The following is a 26,436-nucleotide window of genomic DNA, read 5'->3' as shown; positions in this document are numbered from 1 at the left end:
GGGATGTCGGATCGATATCCCATATATTTACGCAGCCATCTTTGATTTTTTCCTTTAAAATCCTTCCTACATCCGATATCGGATCGGATAATGTGAAAACGCACAATGGGTGCCATGGTTTCCAAAAATTTAGTATGTTACAAAAAACTAGCTCTTGCTTGACTGATGATTTTTCTTTTCTCAGCTTGATCGAAGGCAACGAATACCAGTTCCGCGTGATCGCCATCAACAAGGCCGGTCAGAGCAAACCTTCAGAAGCGAGCAAGAACTTCATCGCCAAGCCACGCTTCCTGGCTCCGAAGATCGACAGGAGACACCTCAGGGATGTCACCATCTCTGCTGGTGCTACGCTGAAGTTGGAGGCTGTGATCACTGGCGAACCGCCACCAGCGGTTGAATGGAGGTACGTTCTAGAACATTCTAGCAGAACACAGTTAAACTACGCTTCTTGGCTCCTAAGGACGACAGAAGACACCTCAGGGATGTCACCATCTCTGCTGGTGCTACGCTGAAGTTGGAGGCTGTGATCACTGGCGAACCGCCACCAGCGGTTGAATGGAGGTACGTTCTAGAACCATCTAGCAGAACACAGTTAAACTACGCTTCTTGGCTCCTAAGGACGACAGGAGACACCTCAGGGATGTCACCATCTCTGCAGGCGCTACGCTGAAGTTGGAGGCTGTGATCACTGGTGAACCGCCACCAGCGGTTGAATGGAGGTACGTTCTAGAACACTAGCAGAACAAAGCCAAGCCACGCTTCCTGGCTCCGAAGGCCACACTTCCTGGCTCCGAAGACACCTCAGGGATGTCACCATGTCTGCAGGCGCTACTCTGAAGTTGAAGGGTGTGTATAAGTATGTTTCTTGGGTCCAAAGATTCCTCAAGGATATCACAATGTTTGATAGTCTCTTGTTTTATTGGCCACAAAATTTAGGTAGGTTACAGGTTTTCTATTGTTTTTGTGGGTTGGTCGACTCAAAAACCTTTTTTTCCCAGGTCACAGAACATGCCGCTCCGCCCATCCAAGGCGGTGACCATCGACAGTCCCGACTACTTCACCAAGCTCATCATCCGTCCTGTCCGTCGGGACGACTCTGGCGAATACACAGTCACGGCTGTCAACAGCAGCGGCAAGGATACTGTCACTATCAACGTGCTTGTCACTGACAAGCCGACCAAGCCTGAAGGTCCGCTGCAGGTAAGCTACAAGCGTTTTCAGACTGAACCTACTAACTGCGCCAGTATAAAGAACCAGACCTCCGACCCGTCAGTCGGGACGACTCTGGCGAATACACCGTCACGGCTGTCAACAGCAGCGGCAAGGATACTGTCACTATTAACGTGCTTGTCACTGACAAGCCGACCAAGCCTGAAGGACCGCTGCAGGTAAGCTACATGGCTGATCCCACTGCCTGCGGCAGAACAAAGAAAAGAAAGCCCGTCTCTTGAGTCGATTCCAGCAAATACACAGTCACGGCGTCAATAGCAGTGGATATTGTTACACTGACAAGCCGACCCAGCCTGGGGGACATCTGCAGATAAACTATAAAACCATATAGCCGTGACCAATGCAGATTCAATCCTGCCGACTGCGCCAATAGAAGAAATTGGACGCTGAGAATGGGGGATGTCTGAAAATTTTAAAATCGCCTGATATTTTTTCTGGTGATAGGAATAAGCATTTCTATTTACAGAAAAAAGTTATAGATTTTTTGGTGGCACCATACATTTTATAAAAATAAAAACGTGTTGCTCGACTGCGCGTACGACCCACTTCGGCAGTTATGAGATTTGTCTTAGTCTTTAAAAAAATTCCATTTTGAATCTGTGCTGGCCACAGACACTGACAGTTGATTGTCAGCTTGACATTTTTCTCGGAGAATTCATAACCATATCTGGTGAACTATTTATTACTGTTTTCGACTCATTTTCTCTCCCTGGCCTCTGATTTTGCCTCCTTCTACGACTACCTTCGCTCTCGAACCCCGGACCGTGATTTTACTGGCTTAAAACGACGACCTTTGATTTTAAACCCTGGACCTGATTCTACTTGCATTAACGAAGACGTGTGCTTGCCCTGCTTGCTGCCGACGGCCTTTGCGTTGAACCCCGGACCTGATTACAATTTTTAAGCCCATTGAATTGGGAAAACGTGGATAGGTACTAGCGATTTTGTAAGAGCTAGTTCATCTAATTTGCCAAAATGTGGAACAGCGACAAACACAATGCCTGTGAAGAAGAAATTGATGAAAGATGCAGAGATATTTTGGACAGAGAATGTGTATCCCATTAATTTTGAAAAGTGCAACTACATGTTATTAGAGTGTAATAAACATAAATTTGTCTTGATCTATATTAACATTATTACTCATTTTAGCACCCATAAGTACGTTTTCACATTATTCGATCTAATACCAGATGTTGGACCGATATCCCATACATTACAGGCGTCGTCTTGGATTTTTTCCATTGAAATCCTTCCGACATCCGATATTGGATCGGGTAATGTGAAAACAGGCTAACTCCTAGTAGTGATTCATAAGCGCACCTGCCTACAGATGAGAACTAGAGAAGGACCTGTGCCCTAAACAAATAACTTTAGATTGTTGGTTTATTGTCTGCTTTAAGTAGTTAGTGCTCAAAAAGGAAATGAGTTTGCGGTGTGACGCCTACTGCTTTTCACATCACCCATTCAGAAAGGGTACTTTTCGGCCCTGTTAGGAGGGAATTAAGTGACACTTTTCTGTTCAATAACTTTGTCTGGCCTGTATAAAATATTAACGCCACGGAAAGTGTTTGCACATAAGTAATAATCAGTAATCAGTAATTCTTTATTGCTATCATAGGTACATAAGTTGGTACATTTCAGTAGGTATAGCACAGCTATGAACCCTGTAAGGGCACTGCAAATATAGTTCTTAATAACTAAAAATCTTAATACTTACAATCTTATAAATCTTAATACCTATATAATATTGCTATGAGAACATTTTTATGTTGTAACATATTTTAATATTATGTATAAAAAAATTGTGTTGATTAAGTGCATAATATTTTTACAACAGACCTGATTCATATTTTAGTATTTTGCTTATATGATATGAAAAAAAAAGTGTCAAATGGTAGCAATAGTAGATTGTGCAACAAGGGAGAAAAATGAGATATATATCTTGAGTGTAGCAAGGTATTCTTAAATTTAATCCTGAGCGTAGTGAGGGATTCAAGTGTTAAGACACAAGGTGGAATTAAATTTGCTACACATATTAACATCAACTTTTAGGAAATTTATATATAATGATATGTTATATGAACATAAAAAATGGTATGTTATGTAACCATGTAAAAAAAATGTGTCCTTGAAGGGAAAAGTATCACTTTGGTCCCTAATAGCAAAGAGGAAAAGTGCCTCTTTGCACCCTCCTCGCAGTGCAGGGAAGAAAATAACCCTTTCTTTTCGAATCCCAGTCACTACACTCAGTATTCAATTACATATAGAATACTTCACTTTGTTCACAATTCAATTTATATCCTCGCTATAAATATGCAATTTTGCTCCCTCGTAACACAATCTACTATAGTGCTGTTAATCATGCTTTAACAGTATGGAGGGCCATAGAAGAATATGGAAAGCCATAGCCGACTGAATTTGATAGTAACTTGACAGTAACTCGACACACATGACACACACAAGTAAAATAAAACAACACAATAAAATAAATCAATTATATTTTATTATAGGACATTGCAAATTATAAAAAAAAATGTATTTTACCATATTTTTCCTATTGGTCTATCCAAAAAATACACATTTTATAAAATGCCACCGTGTCAGATATTTAAGGCTTTCTTTTTTATGATATTATTGCCAGCGTGTAACTGCATTTTAAGGTTGGTAAACAAGACACGGTATCTTACACTCAGGTGGTCTTCACAGCAAAATCGCACTCTGGTTGGGCAGTTCCTGCCAACCTATTGACACCAACTTTCCTTCAGCTCCTTTCTTAATATGAACAATTTTAAATCTGGGTTTTTCTGGTTGGTTTTAGAACAAGTTGGTATAAAGCATGTTTTGGGATCCTTATATCGTGTTTATGTACTTGCATTCATTATAACAAATAGTGTCCGGAACTTAAAAGCGATGATCGTCCTTATATCAAGCAAAATCAGAAGTCAGGGAGGCAAAACGGATCGTAAACAGTTCAGCAGGATCAGGTCCAGTGTTTAAAAGCAAACGTCTTCGTTAATGCAAGCAGAATCAGGTCCAGAGGTTAATATCAAAGGTCGTCGTTTTAAGCCAGTAAAATCAACGTCCGGGGTTCGAGAGCGAAGGTAGTCGTAGAAGGAGGCAAAATCAGAGGCCAGGGAGAGAAAATGATTCGAAAACAGTAATAAATAGTTCACCAGATATGGTTATATTATAAATTCTCCGAGAAAAATGTCAAGCTGACAAACTGTCAGTGTCTATGGCCAGCACAGATTCAAAATGGAATTTTTTTAAAGACTAAGACAAAAATCATAACTGCCGAAGTGGGTCGTACGCGCAGTCGAGCAACACGTTTTTATTTTTATAAAATGCATGGTGCTTCCAAAAAATCTGTAACTTTTTTCTGTAAATAGAAATGCTTATTCCTATCACCAGAAAAAATATCAGGCGATTTTAAAATTTTCAGACATCCCCCATTGTGTTAGAATATAGGATTGTTTTCTACCTTACATTTCAAGAATTGGCAATATTTTTATGTACTTACTATGTGTCATAATGATGTATTGGACATCTAACTATGTTTGCTTCCAGATCTCAGACGTGCACAAGGAAGGCGCCACTCTCAAGTGGAAGAGGCCGAAAGGCGCCCCCATCGAGTCTCAGGTGGAACAAAGGCCGAAGGACGAGTCGGTGGCGCCCCCATCTAGTGAGTTTATGTCATACTACAGGTGCTTGCGTTAGAAAGAGACAAAAAGTAGCCTATGTCGCTCTTCATCTCTTCCACTATATCCACTTAAAAAAACACGTTAATTCGTCGCTCCGTTTTGTCGTGAAAGACGGACAAACCAATAGACACACACACTTTCCCATTTATAATATCGGTATTGATTACGCTTTTTTAAATAGGTTTTTTAGTAAAAATAAAAACGAATGTCACAGTGCCTAAAATAATAATACACTCATATTCATTCAACATATTTGAATTTCTCAAAAATGTGATTATTTCATTACTTATGGAGTTATCCATGTTTTAAGTAGGTTATTATTGAGCATTGTTAGAACGCTACATCACGGCAACGATTGGACTGTTTTTGAATGATTTCGAAAGTCCACGGTCACTGAAATTCTCGTATAGATTTATCTTCATTAGTTGAAGGGCGCTACATAACACAGTCAACGATTGACTTTGTTAGTAGAAACGAGTAATTACGTTTATGAAACAAATACTGCCATTTCTTAAACTGATGAAAAGCTTGACATTAAATAGATTTATCTTCCTATATCCCCAAGAACGCTAAGTAACACAAAAGTTGCCTATCAGTCACCCTCCATCCCTTCAGAATCTCCCTTAAAAAATTACGTTTACGTTTTTAGCCTAAAGAGGACATACACAAACTTTTATTTATGTATTATTCACTTAACCAGAGACGACCCAGGACCGACTGGCCTCGCGACGAATGATTAGAAGGGCCGACCCCAAGTAAATGGGAAGGAGCCAGGCAGAAGAGAAGAGATTCACTTAACTTGAAGCATTACTAATGTTTTTTTTTTGTGTTTTCAGAGTGTGACGTGACTGGCTTGACTCCTGGCAAGGAGTACAGGTTCAGAGTGTCGGCTGTCAACTCCGAGGGCGAATCGGAACCGCTCACGTCAGAACAGAGCATCGTCGCTAAGAATCCGTTCGACGAGCCTGGTAAGTAGAATTTGAAACCCAAATTAGCGTAAGTCGTTAACAAAAATTAATTTGCTGTCAGTTTTGTGACGATAATTAACCGTGAAATTTCAATAAAAATATAGTTTTTGTGTTAATTGCATAAACTTTAAGCGATAATCTACATTCAGAACATGAAAAAAGTAAATCTTTAGACAGATTGTATGCTTAACATCGTAACGCCCACCATACACTGTGTACTGTGTTTGCTGTGTACTTAACACAGCAAAAGGGAATGTACACGTTTCTAATGGGGTGGCAACGCGCATGTGACACTGTTTGAGTTGCAGGCCTCCATAGGTTACGGTGACCGCTTTACATCAGGCGGGCCGTATACTTGTTTGCCACCGACGTAGTATAAAAAAAAAAATACAAAAAATTGCTAGAGAATTTTGATCTTAATTGCATTTTAAATTGAGTTGAGTTTCATTTTTCGAAAAAAGTTAGAGACAAAAGAAATGCTACATTATTTATTCACGTGAGAATTAAAATTGAACCTGAATGTACAATGTACATCTTATTGCACATTGGGCGGCAAGAGGTTATTTGTCGTCACAAACCTGACAGCGAGTTAATTTTTGTTAACGACTTACGCTAATTTTGGGTCCCGAATTCTGAAAATGCCCTTATAGTTATATGAATCTTTAAATAAGAATGAAATTGGAACTACCTTGTCAAAATCTTAGGGACCGGCCACATCTAAGAGACGCATGTCCTGAGGTGCGGAACGGACGTCCGCGCCACGCCGCCTGAATGTATTTCAAAAAACGTCTCCTCAGTACATTTTGTATAGCAAGGACGTAAGACGCGCCCCAGGCGGCGTACTGAGGAGACGTTTTTTGAAATACATTCAGGCGGCGTTGCACGTCCGTTGCGCGCCCCGAGACACGCGACGCTTAAGTGGGAACGCTGCCTTACACGTGACTTGTTCTATAGTCACAGTTAATAGTTATGTTGTACTGTATGATATTTTATCTGATTTTTATTAGTAAAACAGACAAATTCAATTGTTATTTGTGACCGGTCAGCCTGATAAAAAGTTAAATAAAAAACGAATAAATTGCAATAGTCATCCAAAATATAATTCAAAAACTTCAATTCTAACAATATTTCTCTAAATTCAGGTGCGCCTGGCACCCCAAGCGTGACCGACTGGGACAAAGACCACGTGGACTTGAAGTGGACGCCGCCCCGCGAGGACGGTGGCGCCCCCATCGAGGGCTACATCGTCGAGAAGAAGGACAAGTTCGGAAACTGGGAGAAGGCTCTGGAAGTCCCCGCCAACCAGACCAATTGTACTGTACCTGATCTGGTAGAAGGACAGACTTACGAGTTCAGGTAAGGGAGTACCATTCGTCGTTAGAGTAGGTGAATGCTCGTGTAATATTCGAAGCACAATTTAAGACTACACAGGAGGGGTCAATTCTCCGTACAAACGCTCTCAACGATTTCCTCCCTAGTTTTTGAAGATAGAGCAATGATTTTTTCAACACAGATTATTATTATTTTTATCTGTGTCGGGCCGTTTTGATTTTGTTGATATTTTTATTTTTAAAGACGCTAGAGCCCATTAAAATTTTCCATGAATGGCCTTTTTCATTATGGCGCAAAAAAGGTGTGATACTCAAGATTGGTAACAATTAGCCAAATAACTAAACGGTCCGGCACAGATTTTTTCATTGTTATTCAGATTCTCAAATTTCGTTCCTATTGATTAAGTTTTAAAGGAGGAAACAGTTGAGAGTGGAACCTCGATTTTAAAGATTTTTTCTCAATATCTTTTAACTGAGTTTCTTAATGGACATTATTTTTCGATAAATTTAGTTAACAACCCTTTTCATTTTAGCATTTTCGCTCCTGAAAACTTTCCAAACTTTCTTGTGCACTTAACAACACATACCTATGCTGACTTTGGACGTGGACCTGAGCCCAAAGATGCGACTGCCATTAGACCCTCCTTTCAAGATAGGAGTCCATTTTAAATATCAATTATTCCAGTTTTCATGTTTGTTTTTTTTACCAGAAACCAAAACCGGTGGTAATAGCTATCAGTGATAGGTTTTTTTTACAACTTAAAAAAATTCTTCATGACCAAATAAATACAAACTTGATCGACAACATCAACGAAGCGTCAACGCCTGATTTCCCTTTTTTGTCTTCTTTGTTCTAACATTAAACTATTTGTTTTCCTCTAAGAACAATTTAATTTACTTTCATAGAAAATGTTATAATTTGTATTTTTAAGTAGTCACTTTACTGTCTATACTATAAACCTGAAATAAACACACACTTGGACACGGAACACTTGGAGGCCTTGGTATTTTTTTATTTGTATATGGCATTTATTTCATGTTTATTTGTTTTCCATTCAGGGTCCGCGCTGTGAACAAGGCCGGCCCAGGCGAGCCAAGCGACAGCACGCACCCCATTGTAGCCAAGCCCAGGAACCTGGCACCCAAGATCGACCGCACCAACCTTATCGACATCAAGCTCAAGGTTGGAACGAAGTTCGGCTTCGACGTCAAGGTCAGTTCATATTCTTCATCTAACAAACCTACTCAAAGTGTTGTGTTCCTGCCGGTGAGTAAGGCTGCCAGAGCTCAACGAGGGTGCAGTGTGCTGGTGACGGAAGGACCTACGGAACTAAATTTGTTCCGTCTATTGTCTTTTGAGTCGTGGGCAACCCGAACCCTCCTTGGAACTTTTACACTCCTTTTTGCTGTGTACTTAACACAGCAAAAGGTAGTGTATATTACAGGTTTCTAATGAGTTGGCAACGCGCATGTGACACTTCTTGAGTTGCAGGCGTCCATAGGTTACGGTGACCGCTTTTCACCAGGCGGACCGTATGCTTGTTTGCCACCGACGTAGTATAAAAAAAACTTTTTGGTCAGTTACTATAATATGTAGGCATTGTTTAACACCTTTCACTTTTATTAATAGGAGTTTTCAGAGGTAGACTGCTTTGTACAATGGTTTCTAGTATTAAAATACGAATAGAAGCGAAGAAATAACGAAGTCATTTAAGGGTCCCCCCACATCTAGCGTCTCGCGAGCGTCGCGTCGGGCCAACTGTATGGAAAAAGACGCCGCGTCGACGCGACGTCGACGCGGCGTCAGGCTTTGCCCATACAGTTGGCTCGACGCGACGCTCGCGAGACGCTAGATGTGGGGGGACCCTAAATTTTATGTCATTTAAATTATTGTCATGCTACTTATACGGGCGTTAGCTATTACACTACAATTGTTTTTGTTTGCTTTATTTTTTCAATGAAAAAATTAAATTCCAACAATCATCTACAAATAAACCAAACTTTCTCAAACACCGACAAACTTTCTTCTGCAGGTTTCGGGTGAACCCATGCCGGAGACTAAATGGTTCCTCGCCAAGAAGGAAGTCAAATCTTCAGGCGATATGAAAGTTCAACACTCTGACTATAACACCAAACTCAACTGCAAAGCGGCGACCCGCGCTGACAGCGGCCGCTATACCATTACTGCTGAGAACGTTAATGGAAAAGATGTCGCTGAGGTGGAGGTTATAGTGCTGGCGGCTCCTAGTCCACCTAATGGACCGCTCAAGGTGAGATATAGACATAAAACACAACACTACTATAATTCGTTTCATACACGATGTCGCGCAGTAACATGACATTACCAGTCAAAACGCGCGTCTTCGTAAATGACACGATATACACTGCAAAGCGGCCACTTTACTAACGACATTATGAGACTAGGCGCGCGTTTTCGTTATTTACTTAACCCTTAATTTGGCAAAGTCCGGTGGGACGGACAGGTGATAAAAAAAAATATTTCGCTTTTTAGGTAGAATTTTATTTAATTTAACATATGGAAAGAGACTCTTTTATGATACATGCTTTGTATAAAAATACTATTTGACCACTGTCAACACTCGTTTGACAGTTACTCGTCAAGATGGCACCGCATCAGAAGTCAACTGTTTTTAGCAAAATATTTATGCGTTTTTCTTTTGGTTTTTGTAAGAACAGGGTATTTCTGTTGTATAAATAATAAAATATATTACATAATAGTTGCAAGTGGTTATGTTTTCAATTTATTTCTCAATTTCTAATACTCATAATCATCATCTAAACAAGTTGTCCGCCGCACCGGACTGTGCCAAATATATACTAAATACGATTTGTCCGCCGTGGCGGACTATGCCAATGTTGCGGTGACACGTGTTGTAACAAATTATTATATTGTTTTGTTTATTATTTTGATTTTCTTGTTTTGGTGGCCTGCTTTTATGCTTAGATTTTTTATTTAATCCAACAGCGTGTGGTGCTAGACCAAGCAGTTAAAATTTTGGCACTTTTAGGTATACGTAGTGCGCGGATATTGTGAATGTTACATGTCGCGCGAGGGGCAATAAACATTAAAGAAAACCGGGTAGATCAAAATTTATATTTTCTTTGTCTGCCCCGAACATTGATATAATTAATTTCGGGTAGTTTTGTGTTGTTTACATCTTCGACGACATTTTGCTGGGACATCACTGTCACATCAGTCTGTCGTGATCACGGCCTGTGCAACCTGGCCAAAAAGTCGGAAAAAAGTTAAAATACTATATAAAAATATGTTAAAATACTATATTGACTATAAATATGTGTCAGTTTGATTTTCATACAAAATTATTATATTTGTTAATTTTTAAAATAAATATATGTTAAGAAATACTTGTTTATTTTAAATGACCGTATGTTTGGCAGTGTCCGCCTCAGCGGACATATTAATTTATCCCAATATTTGGCAGAGTCCGCTGTGGCGGACATATTTTTTTTCCAAAACTAATAAATCTAGATTTTTTTAAATATTTTTCGGACGCTTTAAAAACACCTGTTATTCAATATATTAAGTAAAATCGGAAAATTTATGTCACCAGAGTCTCTGCCAAATTAAGGGTTAAGGTATAGCACTCTACACCAAGCCACAGTATAATAAAAAGTACTATCGTACAGTATGGCCACTCCCGCTCCCCGCTGAAAGCACCGCCCACCGCCTCTCGGTTACCCCACAGTTACCGCCTGTCAAAAACGCGACCAGTCAACCTGTCCGATCTCACTCATACAAGCATAGTACGCGTTCACCTACACGAGCTTAGACTGTGTGCTAGGAATGCGCCTCTTTCATATATTTGATTGCCAGTGTCCCAGATGTGACCAAGCTCTACTGCCAAGTGGCCGGTAAATACTACTGAGAACGCAAATGGCAAAAATCTTGCTGCAAAGTGGAAGTTGTAGTGATAAGTAAACTCTGATATGACTATTAGACCAACAAGTCTATTTAAAATAAATAAATAAATAAATACATATTGGGGACACCTTACACAGATCAACCTAGCCCCAAACTAAGCAAAGCTACTATGTACTATGGGTGCTAGGCGACGATATAGATACTTATATAGATAAATACATACTTATATACATAGAAAACATCCATGACTCAGGAACAAATATCTGGGCTCATCACACAAATAAATGCCCTTACCGGGATTCGAACCCGGGACCGCGGCTTAGCAGGCAGGGTCACTACGCGCTAGGCCATACCAGTCGTCAAAAAGCTTGTGTACACACAGACCAACCCCTATTATTTTTTATTTTTTTTATTTATTTTGAAAAAAAAACAACTTAAACTAATTTTGTACATGAATTAACTTGCCAAACTGTTACGTTTAATGGCAAGATGCGCTCATTTTTTAAACAATCTTAAATTGTATATCTTAACCTATTTACATAATTACATACATACTATAGGAACTTACGTGTAGGCTAAATCAATTAAATAATGATAAGGTAGGTACTCACTCCTCGATAACATGCGTGCGGCGTTCTCGTCGGCTGTTATGTTTACGTTACTAATAGCTTGCACCTGTTGACCTTGGCTTGTTATCGAGGAGAGAAGACCTCAGTTTCGACTTAAGCATTGTTTTAGACAATTTAGGCGTTTGTCTCAATATGCTAATTTTATTAAAAGTGTTAGGTACTACGTATTGGGACATTCTCTCTCCATAATAATTATTTACCTTCGACATCCATTACAAGACGACTCGCGGTCACCAGCCTTACTTGTATTTGCCATGATATAAGCGCGGGCGCTCGCTGTGCCCGATCAGTAACGACCAAGTAACCGACCCGAAAGCAGCTCGTGTTTTTCGCAATAAAAAAAATTGAAAAAGGGTATTTTGATGCCTTAAAGATGTCCACCTGTAGTCTGAAATGGTGTGGAAAGGTAACTAGAAGATCAAATTAAAAAACGGACGGTATTACATTCCACAAATAAGTCATAATTATAATTTATTCAGAGCCGGCATAGGTCAACTTACACTGGCTACTTACGCGACTCCCTTTTCATCTGACGCGATTGCCTGCCGTCCTTGAAACGACCAATCGCAGCGCGCTAAACACATTCCCCTCCCGCTCCTCGCGCCCCAAGCACTGGTGATTTGTAGCGCGCACAAAATTTACAATATTGGCACTTTATAGGAGGTTCTCTGTGTGTGTACATCATGATATTAACAAATGTCTATATCCCAGGTCTCGGACGTCCACGCCCACGGCGCCAAGCTCTCCTGGCTACCTCCCTCCGACGACGGCGGCCAGCCCATCGACAAGTACATCGTCGAACGCATGGACGAAGCCACCGGCCGCTGGGTCACTGCTGGAGAGACCGACGGACCTCAGACCAGCCTGGCCGTCGACGGGTTACAGCCCGGACATAAGTACAAGTTCAGAGTCCGCGCTGTCAACAGGTCAGTACTTTACACGTGATGACAGATTTCTCCCGGTTCCTCATGGCTGAGGGTCGCGACCACATGAGCACGGTCTTATGCAGTCCTAATAATAGGCGCCTGTGTCGAAAGATACATCGAGAGTATAGATGATGCAGGGGGGGCACTCCCGGAGACACTGACGCACTCCAGACTAGCCTCATTTTGTATCACTTTGCATCTGGTATTAAGTTACATGCCTTGCCAAAATACCTCTTAGGCCGTTTTCACCTTATCCGATCCGATATCGGATGTCGGAAGGATTTCAATGGAAAAATCCAAGATGGCGCCTGTAATGTATGGGATATCGGTCCGACAACCGATATCGGATCGGATAATGTGAAAACGCGCTTAGTCTCTGTAGTCGCTTTTAGTATGACGTGGCTGAGGATAAAATTTTCCTTTCCTATCGATCTTGGACCAGTTATCCAATTCTAACCTTAAATGAAAAACGGTATTTTAGCTATATTTTTAGACAAATGTAATGTATACCTGCCTATAATGCTCTATTTTTTTATATTCTTCCAGGCAAGGCAAATCCGAGCCTCTCACGACCCCTCACGCCACCGAGGCCAAGAACCCGTACGACCTGGCCGGCAAGCCCGGCACGCCCGTCATCAAGGACTTCGACCGCGACTGGGTCGAGCTGCAATGGGCCAGACCAGAGTCCGACGGAGGCGCGCCCATCACAGGCTACGTTATTGAGAAGAAGGACCGCTTCTCGCCAGACTGGGAGGAGTGTGCTAAGGTGAGTTTCCATATTGATTTTCTAAGAGAAATCTTGAGTAACCTTAGAAATCTCGCCGGGACATCCGTCATCAAAGACTTCGACCGCGACTGGGTCGAACTGCAATCTGGGTCGAGCTGGGGATCGATTTTTGAATTTCGAACGCTCGTCGCCGTTCGAAAGTTTGTGGAAAACGACGTAATGCTATTTTTGAAAAAAAAAAACCGGTCAAGTGCGAGTCGGACTCGCCCACCGAGGGTTCCGTACAAACTTTCAAACTCCCCAGTTAAAATATTCTCATGTTTTCACATAACTCTAACGACTTGACTAGAAGACAAAAGTATAGGTACTAATGAGCATTATTGTGTATAGCGCCATCTCTCGGTGAATTCGCTAACTAATTTCCGCGACCATAGTATGTTGGTTTTTCAGGGATTATTCTTTGTAATGTTAACCGATTTAAACAATTTTTACTTTATTGGAAAGAAGATAATTTAAGTAACATCTCGTATTAATTTGAAGTACTATATACATCCGCAAAGGTGGGTAAATTAAAAGTAAAAATCTGAAAAGTTTTTTGTGAATAAAAAAAAAAGTTTTCAAGATACAAACACGATTATATTTTTCCTGTAATATTTAGCATAAAATCAATGTTTCTTAAAATTTTCATAATTTTTCGTTGGTAAACTTCGGAGATAAGGGGGGGGAACGGTATTTTTTTTTTACATTTTCCTTCAAAATTCTTTTTTTTTCCACAACAAAAAAAATATAAAAATAGTTTATTTACGTTCAATTCGAGCTCTTTCTAACGATACCCCACTTGACCTAGTAACTTGAAATTTACAGTTTGCCCCCCTTTCATTTTGGCCATTTTCTACAATTAAAATTAATAAATTTAAAAAAATTATACCTTCTATTTGTAGAGGTTCACAATGTTCACAACTATTCCAAATTTCAAGTTGATAGCATTAGTAGTTCTCGAGATATTTAGGAATGTGACAGACGGACAGACAGACGGACAGAGTCGCACCATAAGGGTTCCTGTTGTACCTTTTTGGTACGGAACCCTAAAAAGGACGGCTGGTAATGACCACTCGTTTTCGATTCTGTTAGTAGAATTTAAATCGCTAGTAGTGGAGATATTATTGAACGAATTTCACGAAATCGAATGGCCGAGATTCAAAAATTGGCCCCCCCAACCTTAGAAATCTCGCCAGTACGCCCGTCATCAAGGACTTCGACCTTGATTGTAGAAGATCTAAGAGTAGATATTACCTTTTCTCTGAGTTGTATAAGTATCTAACATATTCTTATTTCCCACAGATCGAGGGCGACGTAACAACCGGCAAGGTGCCCGACCTGATCGAGGGCAACACTTACGAGTTCCGCGTCCGCGCCGTCAACAAGGCCGGCCCGGGAGAACCGTCCGATCACACCAAGCCGCACTTGGCGAGACCCAAGAACCTCGCGCCCAAGATCGACAGGAACTTCATGTTCGATATCAAGGTGAGCTACCCTATTTGTTCTCGCTGCTGCATTGGAAGTAACATTCAGGAGGTTTTAGTTTTAATTTTACATCAAGGTTAACCCAGACACTAGGGTACCTAGTAACATTCTATCAGTAGGTTGATCTGTATGAATGTCTTCTAATGTTCATTAATATGTTTCCAGGTCAAGGCTGGCCAGAACTACGAGCTGGACGTGCCCGTCGCCGGTGAACCCACACCAACCAAGGAATGGTTCCACGGCGAGAACATGGTCATCAACACCGACCGCATCAAGATCATCAACGACGCGCACTCCACCAAGTTCAAGGTCGTCGACGCCAAGCGCGCCGACAGCGGCTCATACACGCTCAAGGCCAAGAACCACAACGGAACGGACACGGCCACCGTCAAGGTCACCGTGCTCGACGTTCCCACGCCGCCTGAAGGACCGCTCCGCGCTGACGACATCACCAAGTCTGGCTGCACGCTGAAATGGCGCCCGCCCAGGGACGATGGCGGCAGCGAAATCACTCATTACGTGGTCGAAAAGATAGACCAGGAGAATATGAGGTGGATCCCAGCTGGAGAAGTCTCATCCTGTAACATCCGCATCGACCATCTCATCGAAGGTCACGACTACAACTTCAGAGTACGCGCTGTTAACAAGCAGGGAGAAGTCCCAGCCGCTTGTCGGCTCCGAGCCCATCACGGCCAAGGACCCCTACGGCACCCCAGACAAACCTGGCACTCCAGTCGTCAAGGACTGGGACAAGGACCATATGGATCTGGAATGGGTGCCGCCGAAGAAGGATGGTGGTTCCCCGATCACCGGGTACATTATCGAGGCGAAGAAACGCTACGGACCTTGGGAAGTCGCTGCCACTGTCCCTGGAAACAAGACGACCGCAACTATCCCCAATCTACAAGAGGGCGAGGAGTATGAGTTTAGGGTTATCGCCGTTAACAAGGCCGGCAATGGAGAACCTAGCGACGCTTCCACACCACAAGTCGCTAAGGCGCGCTTCTGCGCTCCGCACTTCGACAAAACTCTGCTGGCTGACAAGACGGTCAAGGCCGGACAGAGGATCCAATACGAGATTCCCATCGAAGCGGCACCGAAACCGACAGTCGAATGGCAGATCAACGGCAAGGTCGTCCATCCGAACGACCATATCGATATACAGGTTCTGCACAACAGGGTCATTTTAGACATTCCATTCTCTGTCCGCGCTGACGGAGGCGTTTACAAGCTGACCCTCAAGAACGACTTGGGCGTGTGCTCCGCCACCGCTCAGGTCACCGTACTCGACAAGCCGGCGAGACCAGAGAAGCCCCTGGTTGTCTCTGATGTTACCAAGGACTCGTGCTCACTGTCCTGGAAGGTACCGCTCGACGATGGCGGATCACCAATCCTGCACTACGTTATTGAGAAAATGGACCTGTCCCGTGGCACTTGGTCCGACGCCGGTATGAGCACATACCTGTCTCACCAAGTCACCAGGCTTATCCACATGAAGGAATATCTCTTCAGAGTCAGCGCTGTCAACGCTATTGGACAGTCTGAGCCTTTGGAGCTCGACCGCGCTATCACGGCTAAGAACGAATTCGACGAGCCGACTGCACCCGGCAAACCTGAAGCTACCGACTGGAGCAAGAACCACGTCGACCTCCAATGGACCACACCGAAATCCGACGGTGGCTCGCCGATTACTGGCTACATCATCCAGAAGAAAGAAAAGGGCAGCCCCTACTGGGTGAACGCTGCTCACGTTCCTTCCAACAAGAACAAAGCTACCGTCCCTGATCTTACTGAGGGACAGGAATACGAATTCAGAGTCATCGCCGTCAACAAGGCCGGACAGTCCGAGCCTTCTGAACCTTCGGACATCATCACAGCGAAGGACAGATTCGTGGCGCCTAAGATCCTCACGCCACTCAAGGAGATCAGAATCAAGGCTGGACTCATCTTCCATTTGGACGTCGACTTCATTGGAGAACCTATTCCTGAAGTCACATGGACTTGCAACAACAAACCAGTGCTTACCAACGAAAGGACTACTGTCACATCTGTTGGTCACCATACGATTATTCACACTGTGAACTGCAAGCGTTCAGATGCTGGCAAATATCATCTGTCGCTGAAGAACGACTCAGGATCGGACGAGGGAAGCTTCGAGCTCATCGTTCTGGATGTCCCTGGACCGCCGCAACCGCCTTTCGAATACGAAGAGATCACGGCTCAGTCCGTCACTCTATCCTGGAAACCACCCAAGGACAATGGTGGCAGCGAGCTGACCGCCTACGTCATTGAGAAACGAGACTTAACTCATGGAGGCGGCTGGGTACCGGCTGTCACCTACATCAACCCTAAGCTCAACCACGCCACAGTACCGCGTTTGGCCGAGGGCACCAAGTACGAGTTCAGAGTATTCGCCGAGAACTTGCAGGGCCGCTCTGAACCGCTCGTCACCGATAGGGCTGTGGTCGCTAAGAACCAGTACACTGTTCCTGGCAAGCCTGGCAAACCAGAGCTTGTGTCTGCGGACAAGGATCACATCAAGGTCAGGTGGACACCTCCCATCTCCAACGGAGGATCCAACATTCTTGGCTACGACGTCGAGAGGAGAGACAAGGCCACTGGCCGCTGGATCAAACTGAACAAGGATCCGGTCAGGGGCAGCGAATACGAGGATGACAGGGTACAGGAAGGCCACCAGTACGAATACAGAGTATCTGCAGTCAACGCTGCCGGACCCGGTCAGCCGTCCGACCCGTCCAACATGCTCATCGCCAAGCCAATGAAGGAGAAGCCAAAACTATATTTGGATCACCTTATTGGACGCAAGATCAAGGTGCGCGCCGGCGAACCTATCAATATAAACATTCCAATCACCGGCGCACCCACACCGACTATCTCCTGGACCAAGGGCGCCGTATCTCTGCTGCCCTCGCTTAGACTGTCCACGGAAACCAAGAACGACGAGGCCAAGCTTAACATTGAAAAGTCCACAAGAGACGACGCTGGAAAATACACTATTACCGCGTCCAACGCTCATGGAAAGGACTCGGCCGACATCGAAGTCATCGTTGTCGACAAGCCTGGTATTCCCAAAGGACCTCTCCTTACGACACCGGTCACACACGACACGATCAGCCTGCAATGGCAGCCGCCCACCGACGACGGCGGCAGCGAGATCACCGGCTACGTCGTCGAGGTCGCCGAGTACGGCGTCAACGACTGGCGAACGGTCGCCGGCTTCTGCCCCAAATGCTCCTTCGCCGTCAAGAACCTTACCGAAGGCAAGAAATACGTGTTCAGGGTACGCGCTGAGAATCTCTACGGAGTATCAGACCCATTGGAGTCCAAGCCTACAGTCGCGAAGTCGCCGTTCGACCCGCCAGATGCGCCAGAAACGCCCAGGATTACCGGATACAGCGCGAACAGCTGTTCTCTCGAATGGGACCCTCCCGCGAACTGCGGCGGCAAACCCATCACCGGCTACTACGTCGAGAAACGCGAGCGCGGCGGCGAATGGGTTAAGGTTAACAACTACCCCACGCCCAATACCTGTTACACCGTCTCTGACCTTCGTGAAGGCAACCGCTACGAGTTCAGAGTCATCGCCGTCAACGAGGCCGGACCTGGCAAACCTAGCAAGCCTACCGAGCCTATTACAGCACAGACGCAGAGACTTAAGCCTAGCGCGCCTGAAGCGCCCAAACCAGACAGGATCACCAAGGACTCCGTTACATTATCCTGGAGGCCGCCCAAGAGCAATGGTGGCTCGAAGATCAAGGGCTACATCATCCAACAGAAGGGCAAGGGTGACAAGGACTGGAAGGACGTCAATGATGTGCCTATCCCGAGCCTCGTACACACTGTTCCTAAACTTAAGGAAGGTGAAGAGTATCAGTTCAGAGTTATCGCCGTTAACGACGTCGGTCGCTCTGACCCGAGCAAGCCTACCAGCGATATCACCATCGCCGAACAGCCCAACAAACCTTGCATGGACCTTGGAGGAGTCAGAGACATCACCGTTCGTGCCGGAGAGGACTTCTCCATTCACGTGCCGTACACTGGCTTCCCGCAACCCACCGCATCCTGGTTCATGGAGGACAACCTCCTCGATGTTGAGGGAGACTCTAGGATCTTCCAGAAGATCACGCCCGAATCGGCTTCGCTGGTCGTCAAGAACGCTAAGAGGTCCGACGGTGGACAATACAGACTGCAACTGCGCAACCCGTCCGGATACGACACGGCCACCATCAACGTCCGTGTCCTCGACAGGCCTGGCAAACCAGAGAACCTGCGTGCGGACGAATTCGAAGGCGAAGCCCTTACGCTATACTGGAACCCGCCGAAGGACAACGGCGGTGGCGAGATCACCAACTACGTCGTTGAGAAACGCGAGGCTAGAACCGCCAACTGGACGAAGGTTTCCGGCTACGTCACCACTCCGTTCTTCCGCGTGAAGAACTTGAACGTCGGCAGAGACTACGAGTTCAGAGTCATGGCCGAGAACCAATACGGCCAGTCTGACCCGGCTCAGACCACCGAGCCTATCAAGGCCAGACATCCGTTCGACCCGCCAGGCGCGCCTGGAGCGCCAAAATCGGTCGAAACTACGGAGTCTTCGATCACAATTACCTGGACCAAGCCTCGTCACGACGGCGGCTCACCCATTACTGGTTATGTCGTAGAGAAGCGACTGATAACCGAAGACAAATGGACCAAAGCCTCGCACGCCCACGTGCCCGACACGACTCTTAAAGTCACTGGTTTGATCGAGAACCAGCAGTATGAGTTCAGGGTGGCGGCGATCAACGCGGCCGGGCAAGGGCCGTACTCGCAGAGCTCGGACGCCATCCGAGCGTGTGCTCCGCCCAACTCGCCGAAGATCACGAGCGACCTCAGCCTCAGAGACATCACCGTTATTGCGGGAGAGGAGATCAAGATCACTGTGCCGTTCACTGGCAACCCGAGGCCAAAGGTGAGTGTACTTAAATTATTTTTATACTTACATTTTTAAAACAATTACTATCAAACATTAAATACTTCTCTTTGTATCTGAATGTAACAATAACATTCTCTTTCCCCAGGTGTCATGGTTCGTGAACAACGAGGAGGTGTTCCCCGACAACAGGCTCCGCTTCGTGACGTCAGACATCGACACGGTCTTCTACAACTCGTCAGCCAAGAGATCCGACACGGGACCGTACACTATTCAGCTGTTGAACAGCGAAGGATCCGACAGCGCAACTTGCAGGGTAAGTTCACCGCACAAAATTATTTTTAAAAAATTGTAATGGACGCTCTTTGTATGTATTTGTGTGTTGGCCATTAGGATAATTATGATTTTTTTATTTCGAAGCACCTACTCTTTTTGATTATGTTTGTTATTTCCGCTACCCAAAGGTTGTCTGGTAGAGATCGCTCTTTAGCGATAAGACCGCCTGCTGTCTGCCTCTATTTATAATCATTTGTTTTGTCTCCACTGTATCTTTTGCTGAGGTGTGCCAATAAAGAGTATTCTATCTATCTATCTATGTACATAAGTTTTTCGCGTTTTTGTAGTTAATAGTAGGTGTTAAGTCCCTCCTGCACTTTACGTTAACTTGATCTTAACTCGGTGATAGTTCCCTTATGCCTTAATCAAAGACAAGGCCATATTGTGCCATGAGTTCCGCTGTTTATTTCATTCTCTTAAAACATATTCAACGTTTTAGACCTCTTTTACTCAACTGAAAAATATCCCCTTTAAAATGAAAATAGAAACTTGAACATGTTCTTTTACAGTTGTACAATATTTTAACACACTTCTTTTCTAGGTGTTGGTAGTAGACCGTCCATCGCCGCCTGTAGGCCCGCTGGAAGCGTCCGACATCACGCCAGATACCTGCACACTGAGCTGGAAGCCACCGCTAGACGATGGCGGCGTCCCCATCTCCAACTACATCGTTGAGAAGATGGACAACAACGGAGTAAGTCGCCCTCAATCAAATCTTGTAGAACGGTTGAATAGAACCTTCGGATGTATGAAAAAAAAAAACAAAAATAACATTTATCCATAAAAAATGGGCAGGCGAAATTTTTAGAATAAAAAGGCTAATTTTTGTCATTTAATATTCTTACCTGAATAGCCCATTAAATCATCTAATTAACTATTTCGTTAAGGTTCTTACAATCTGAAGGTAGTATAATAGTGATATTTAATGATATCACAGAAAAAAAGTCTTACATAAGTACTCTTAAAACCTGAACTTGTATTGTATGTATGTATTTATACATAAAGGAAACAAAAGAGACACAGTAATTAATGTAGGCGGACTTATTAATGGGATCTCTTCGTTTTGAGGAAATGAGTAGAATCGAATTAACGATGATTGTACTAAGATTTCCGTTTTCTTTCAGGTATGGCAGAAGATCTCATCGTTCGTGCGCAACTGCCACTACAATGTGATGGGTCTGGAACCGAACCGCAAATACACGTTCCGCGTTCGCGCTGAGAACCAGTATGGAGTCTCTGATCCGCTCACCATGGACGACTCCATTACTGCTAAGGTAAACAATATAAATATGAACATTAATATTTAAGACCCGTGATGTGTCTAACTTTCCATAAAAATAAACTTGAGTTAATTCGTACAAATAACCAGTCGGCACTCGGCACCATAGATATTTATATGAACAGAAAATTTCTGAAATTCTAATCTATCTGACGTTATCTTAGTCTTCATTGATGACTGCATTTGTCCAGAGTGCCAAGTTGCCAATCACTTGCGCTTCGTAGCAAATGAAACTCAACAAAATAAAAGAGTGATAAAGAGATACTTCCTGCGGGCGTAGCACACTAGTTCGATAAACTTTATCGCATAGTTGCGTCCCTATTGCACTTACAAAGTGCGAAAAGAATGGCCTGGCATTATTTCGTTTATCACGCGACCATGCTTGCCTGACTGATATAGTTTAAGAGTAGTTATTTAAGTATCTCTTACTTTGTTTCGAAAGCTACACAATGTTTAACAATATTTAAACAAATTTTCTCTTTTTCTATAGTTCCCCTTCACGATCCCCGACCCGCCAGGCGCGCCGCGCGTCATCGACTGGGACGGCTCGACCGCCTCTCTTGTTTGGGACCGCCCGCGCTCCGACGGAGGCTCACGCATCCAGGGCTACAAGCTGGAGTTCAGAGATGTCAAGGATAACATCTGGAACAGCGCAGACTACCTGGTTAAAGACTGCAACTACCAGGTAAGAAGAAACTATTGTTTTTCCTACCCTTTGTGCGTACCTTCAAATCCATACTTATAATATTATGTATTATTGTATACTTATAATGGGAAAGTGTGTGTGTCTGTTTGTTTGTCCGTCTTTCACAACAAGACGGAGCGATGGATTGACATGATTTTTTAAGTGGTGGTAGTTGAAGGGATGGAAAGTGTCATAGGCTACTTTTTGTCTCTTTCTAACCCCCCACTTCTCGAATTTAAAGCGAGCGAAGCCGCGGGCAAAAGCCAGTGTACTATATGTTTAGTAATAACATGGTAATATCGCTATTACATTCATACATTTACTGACTTACAATGTTCCTCCAGGCTTACAACCTCGAACCGGGATGCGAATACGAGTTCCGCGTACGCGCGAAGAACGCCGCCGGCTTCAGCAAGTACTCGGCCAGCTCGCAACGCTTCAAGGTCAAGCCCCGCTGCGGGCCCCCCGGACCTCCGAGGGCGCCTCGCGTTGTACGCGTGGGCAAGAACTATGTGGATCTCAGCTGGGACCCACCCGCGAACGATGGAGGTGAGTTTTTGCAGTGGCGCAGTCAATAGGATCATTTCAATTCAATTCACAGTAAACGATGTTTTCAAAATTGGCGTACTTGTAATGCTTCCAAGTTAAAACTTGATGTGTAAATATGTTATCCAGCTCTCCATCGCGTTTGCATTTTTGGTATAAAATTCCTTGAAAATTTGCACCCCGATGGAAAAAGTTTGCCCACCACTGGATTAATGTAACAATTTTAGTGTTGTTTTCAATTATTAATATTGACTTATATCTTCCAGGATCCCGTATCACGGGCTACATCATCGAGCGTCGCGACGTGGGTGACAGCGTGTGGGTGAAGTGCAATGACTACAACGTCGCTGACACCACCTTCACTGCCATGAAGCTTATCGAGAAGGCCGACTACGAGTTCAGGATTATCGCCGTCAACAGCGCCGGTAAGTGACTAAAGTGACAAGTGACAGCCTATAGGTGAAGTGTAACGACTACAACATTGCTGACACCACGTTCACTGCCATGAAGCTTATCGAGAAGGCCGACTACGAGTTCAGGATTATCGCCGTCAACAGAGCCGGTAAGTGACTAAAGTGACAAGTGACAGCGCATGGGTGAAGTGCAACGACTACAAGGTCGCTGACACTACATTCGCTGCTATAAAGCTTATTGAGAAGGCCAACTACGAGGCTTTCTTCTATAAAATCAAATGAAAATTAAAAAATCTGCAAATAAGCCAAAGTCAATGGGTAATCGCCAATGGTAAAATTTTGCAAGTGATAGAACTTTTGTCAGACATATTTCAGGGAAAAACCCCGGATTCCTAACACAACATTAAAGGTGTGTTCAATTCGTGGGTGTGATAGTTTTTACGGTATTTATATTCATGAGTTCAATAATCAATTTAAGTATATTAAAAAAGGAGGTGTGAAATTACCCTAACAAGCTTAAGGGTACAATCAAAAGTTAAATAAAATCGATTGAATGATTTTCATGTAGAACCAGTCTAGAGTTTTAAAAACAGAAGTTGTAAACATGAAATACATGTCATATACAAAGAAAAAGTGACCAAGGCCTCCAAGTGTCCAAGTTTTCATGTTTATGAAGTATAATAGTAGTGTGACTACTTAAAATACAAATTAAAATATTTTCTATGAAAAAAATTTAATTTGTTCTTAGAACAGAAGTTGTGTTGTTAATCAAACTCAAATATTCTATTAATGTGGTTTTATAGTGTATACAGTATAGTAATGGAGAACTAATTGTGTATAATTTTCCCAGGCAAATCCGAGCCATCATCATGCACAACCCCAGTCCGCACCGGCGAAGAGATCGGAGGCACGAAGCCCGAATGGGTGAAGATGATGCCTCCACACATGTGCGCGCCATTGGGCAGGCCATTCACTATCGAGTGTGTCGCTACCGGCAACCCCATACCTACTGGCAGATGGCTCAGGAACGGCAGAGAGGTCGTGCTAGGAACCAGGTAAGAAGATTTGTGGTGCGACTTTCAATCCGTAGGTCGCGGGTTCGAACCCCGGCTCGTGCCAATGAGTTTTTCGGATCTTATGTGCTATGTCATTTGATATTTGCCAGTCGCTTTTCGGTGAAGGAAAAAATGGCGAGGAAACCTACACTAACCCCAATAAGGCCTAGTTACCTTTCGAGTTGGAAGGTCAGATGGCAGTCGCTTTTGTAAAAAAAACTAGTGTCTACGCCAAATATTGGGATTTGTTGTTGTGCGGACCTCAGGCTCTCACGAGCGTGGCGAATGCCGGGATAAAGCAAGAAGGATAATGATGGTATAAAATACATATGTATCCTTTTTCCTAAAACTTATTATATTACAGATTCATCGCCGAGTCCCGCGAGGGTGTTCTCAAGCTGAACATCACGGAGGCCGCCGACGCGGACGAGGGTGACTACACGTGCGAGGCCGTTAACAACATCGGCTTCATCTACTGCACTGGACACCTTAAGATCGGAAGTGAGTGTTATAAACTCTTAGGACTGGTTGCATCAAACCGTCTGTCTTAAAGAGTTCATTAAATTTGATTGTATGGGAAGTTCCATAGACGTCTGCTGTGTGACGATGATGTTTCTGTCAAATGTGGTTGATGCAACTGGCCCTTAATCTTAAACATACTGTGATAGCTGTTCGAACAAGTATGTCTCACTAAATGACGAACGCCTAATTTTTTTTTAATTTAAGGCTTATGTAAGTAGCAAATATTACTTGATATCAAAAGTGCCTTTCTGTGGCGTCCTTGTGATAGTGAGCGTTAGGTGCAGTTAAAAAACTTTAGGCTGCTACAAGTATTCCTGCCACGGAATATGATAGCTTAGATCAGAAGCTTAAACTGGAGAAAACAGAGTTAAACTTCTTTCAACGACGCGTTGGTTCGACACTCATGTGTCATTTATTTTCCTACAAAGCTTATACTCGTATTGTATAAATGTATCCATAATACATAATATTGTATAAGTACTACATTTTATTATCTTTTATATCAGACCCACCGCGCATCACTCGCATGCCGGGCGACCTACACCTTCCGGAACACGACAACACCAAGATCAAGATCCTCTACACCGGCGACCAGCCCGCTGACGTCACGCTCACCAAAGATGGCCGCACCGTCAAGGAGTCGCCACATCTCAAGTTCACCGTCTTCGATGACTATATCCTTATCTTTATTAAGGATATCAGCAAGGATGATATGGGTAAGTTACTTGGCAAGGTCGCCATGTGATTTGAAAATTACAAATTTTAATGAAATATCTTGTAAACTGGCGACCATCCCGCTGATGTCACGCTCATCAAAGATGGCCGCACCGTCAAGGAGTCGCCACACCTCAAGTTCACTGTGTTTGATGACTATATCCTTATCTTCATTAACACTTTCGCTACCAAGAACCGGACTGTCGGGTACACCGCTCGTAGAAGCGTAGCCGATTACATGGGTTTCCCCGTATGTAGCGAAAATGTCGTAGCGCCCTGTAGAGCCCGGTTTCGAAAGTGTTAAGGATATCAGCAAGGATGATATGGGTAAGTTACTTGGCGGGGTCGCCATGTGCTTTTAAAATTACAAATGAAAGATCTTGTAAACTTGTGACCAGCCCGCTGACGTCACGCTGACCAAAATGGCGCAATGTCAAGGAGTCACCCCATCTCAAGGTCATAGTCTTTGGTGACTACAATGACATCATTATCTTTATCAAAGATATCATCAAGGATGATATGGGTAAGTTACTTGGCAGGGTCGCCATGTGATTTGAAAATTACAAATGAAAGATCTAGTAAACTGGTGACCAGCCCGCTGACGTCACGCTCATGAAAGATAGCCGCACTGTCAAGAAGTCATTCCATCTCAAGGTCATAGTCTTTGATGACTTATCTCAAGGTCTTTGATGACTACATCATTATCTTTATCAAGGATATCAGCAAGGATGATATGAGTAAGTTATTTGGCAGGGTCGCCATGTGACGTGAAAATGACACTTTTATTGGTATTAGTGAAGTAGTCTATCGGGAACATTCTTCGATTCAAACATTCTTCGATTCAAACGGAATTGGATAAATTAAGTATACTTACAGATAAAGCCGTGTTGGTAGGGTCGCCATGAATCGCAAAAAAATCATACAGTTATTTTTGTCTACAATATTTTTCTATAAAATTCATATTAATCCCTTATTTTTCTCTCCAGGCACTTACAAGATCACGATCAAGAACA

The 26,436-nt window shown here is 43.7% G+C and overlaps 1 protein-coding gene across 1 annotated transcript in view; it reads left to right on the top strand.

Annotated features, from left to right (window-relative positions):
• LOC125237320 (twitchin) overlaps nucleotides 1-26,436 on the top strand; it is a 183,753-nt gene that overhangs the window by 122,894 nt on the left and 34,423 nt on the right. Inside the window, 22 exon segments of the mRNA XM_048144310.1 lie at nucleotides 185-403; nucleotides 999-1,200; nucleotides 4,798-4,912; nucleotides 5,768-5,899; nucleotides 7,042-7,255; nucleotides 8,290-8,443; nucleotides 9,264-9,500; nucleotides 12,475-12,689; nucleotides 13,236-13,455; nucleotides 14,758-14,940; nucleotides 15,106-15,597; nucleotides 15,599-19,912; nucleotides 20,022-20,189; nucleotides 20,751-20,903; nucleotides 21,334-21,483; nucleotides 21,979-22,173; nucleotides 22,518-22,722; nucleotides 22,986-23,144; nucleotides 23,983-24,187; nucleotides 24,552-24,688; nucleotides 25,216-25,425; nucleotides 26,410-26,436. Of these exon segments, the coding sequence (XP_048000267.1) occupies nucleotides 185-403; nucleotides 999-1,200; nucleotides 4,798-4,912; nucleotides 5,768-5,899; nucleotides 7,042-7,255; nucleotides 8,290-8,443; nucleotides 9,264-9,500; nucleotides 12,475-12,689; nucleotides 13,236-13,455; nucleotides 14,758-14,940; nucleotides 15,106-15,597; nucleotides 15,599-19,912; nucleotides 20,022-20,189; nucleotides 20,751-20,903; nucleotides 21,334-21,483; nucleotides 21,979-22,173; nucleotides 22,518-22,722; nucleotides 22,986-23,144; nucleotides 23,983-24,187; nucleotides 24,552-24,688; nucleotides 25,216-25,425; nucleotides 26,410-26,436 (8,306 nt within the window).

The sequence above is a fragment of the Leguminivora glycinivorella genome, chromosome 21 (genome assembly GCF_023078275.1).
Source record: "Leguminivora glycinivorella isolate SPB_JAAS2020 chromosome 21, LegGlyc_1.1, whole genome shotgun sequence".
Lineage (NCBI taxonomy): Eukaryota > Metazoa > Arthropoda > Insecta > Lepidoptera > Tortricidae > Leguminivora > Leguminivora glycinivorella.
This window is presented reverse-complemented; position numbering and strand designations above follow the sequence as displayed.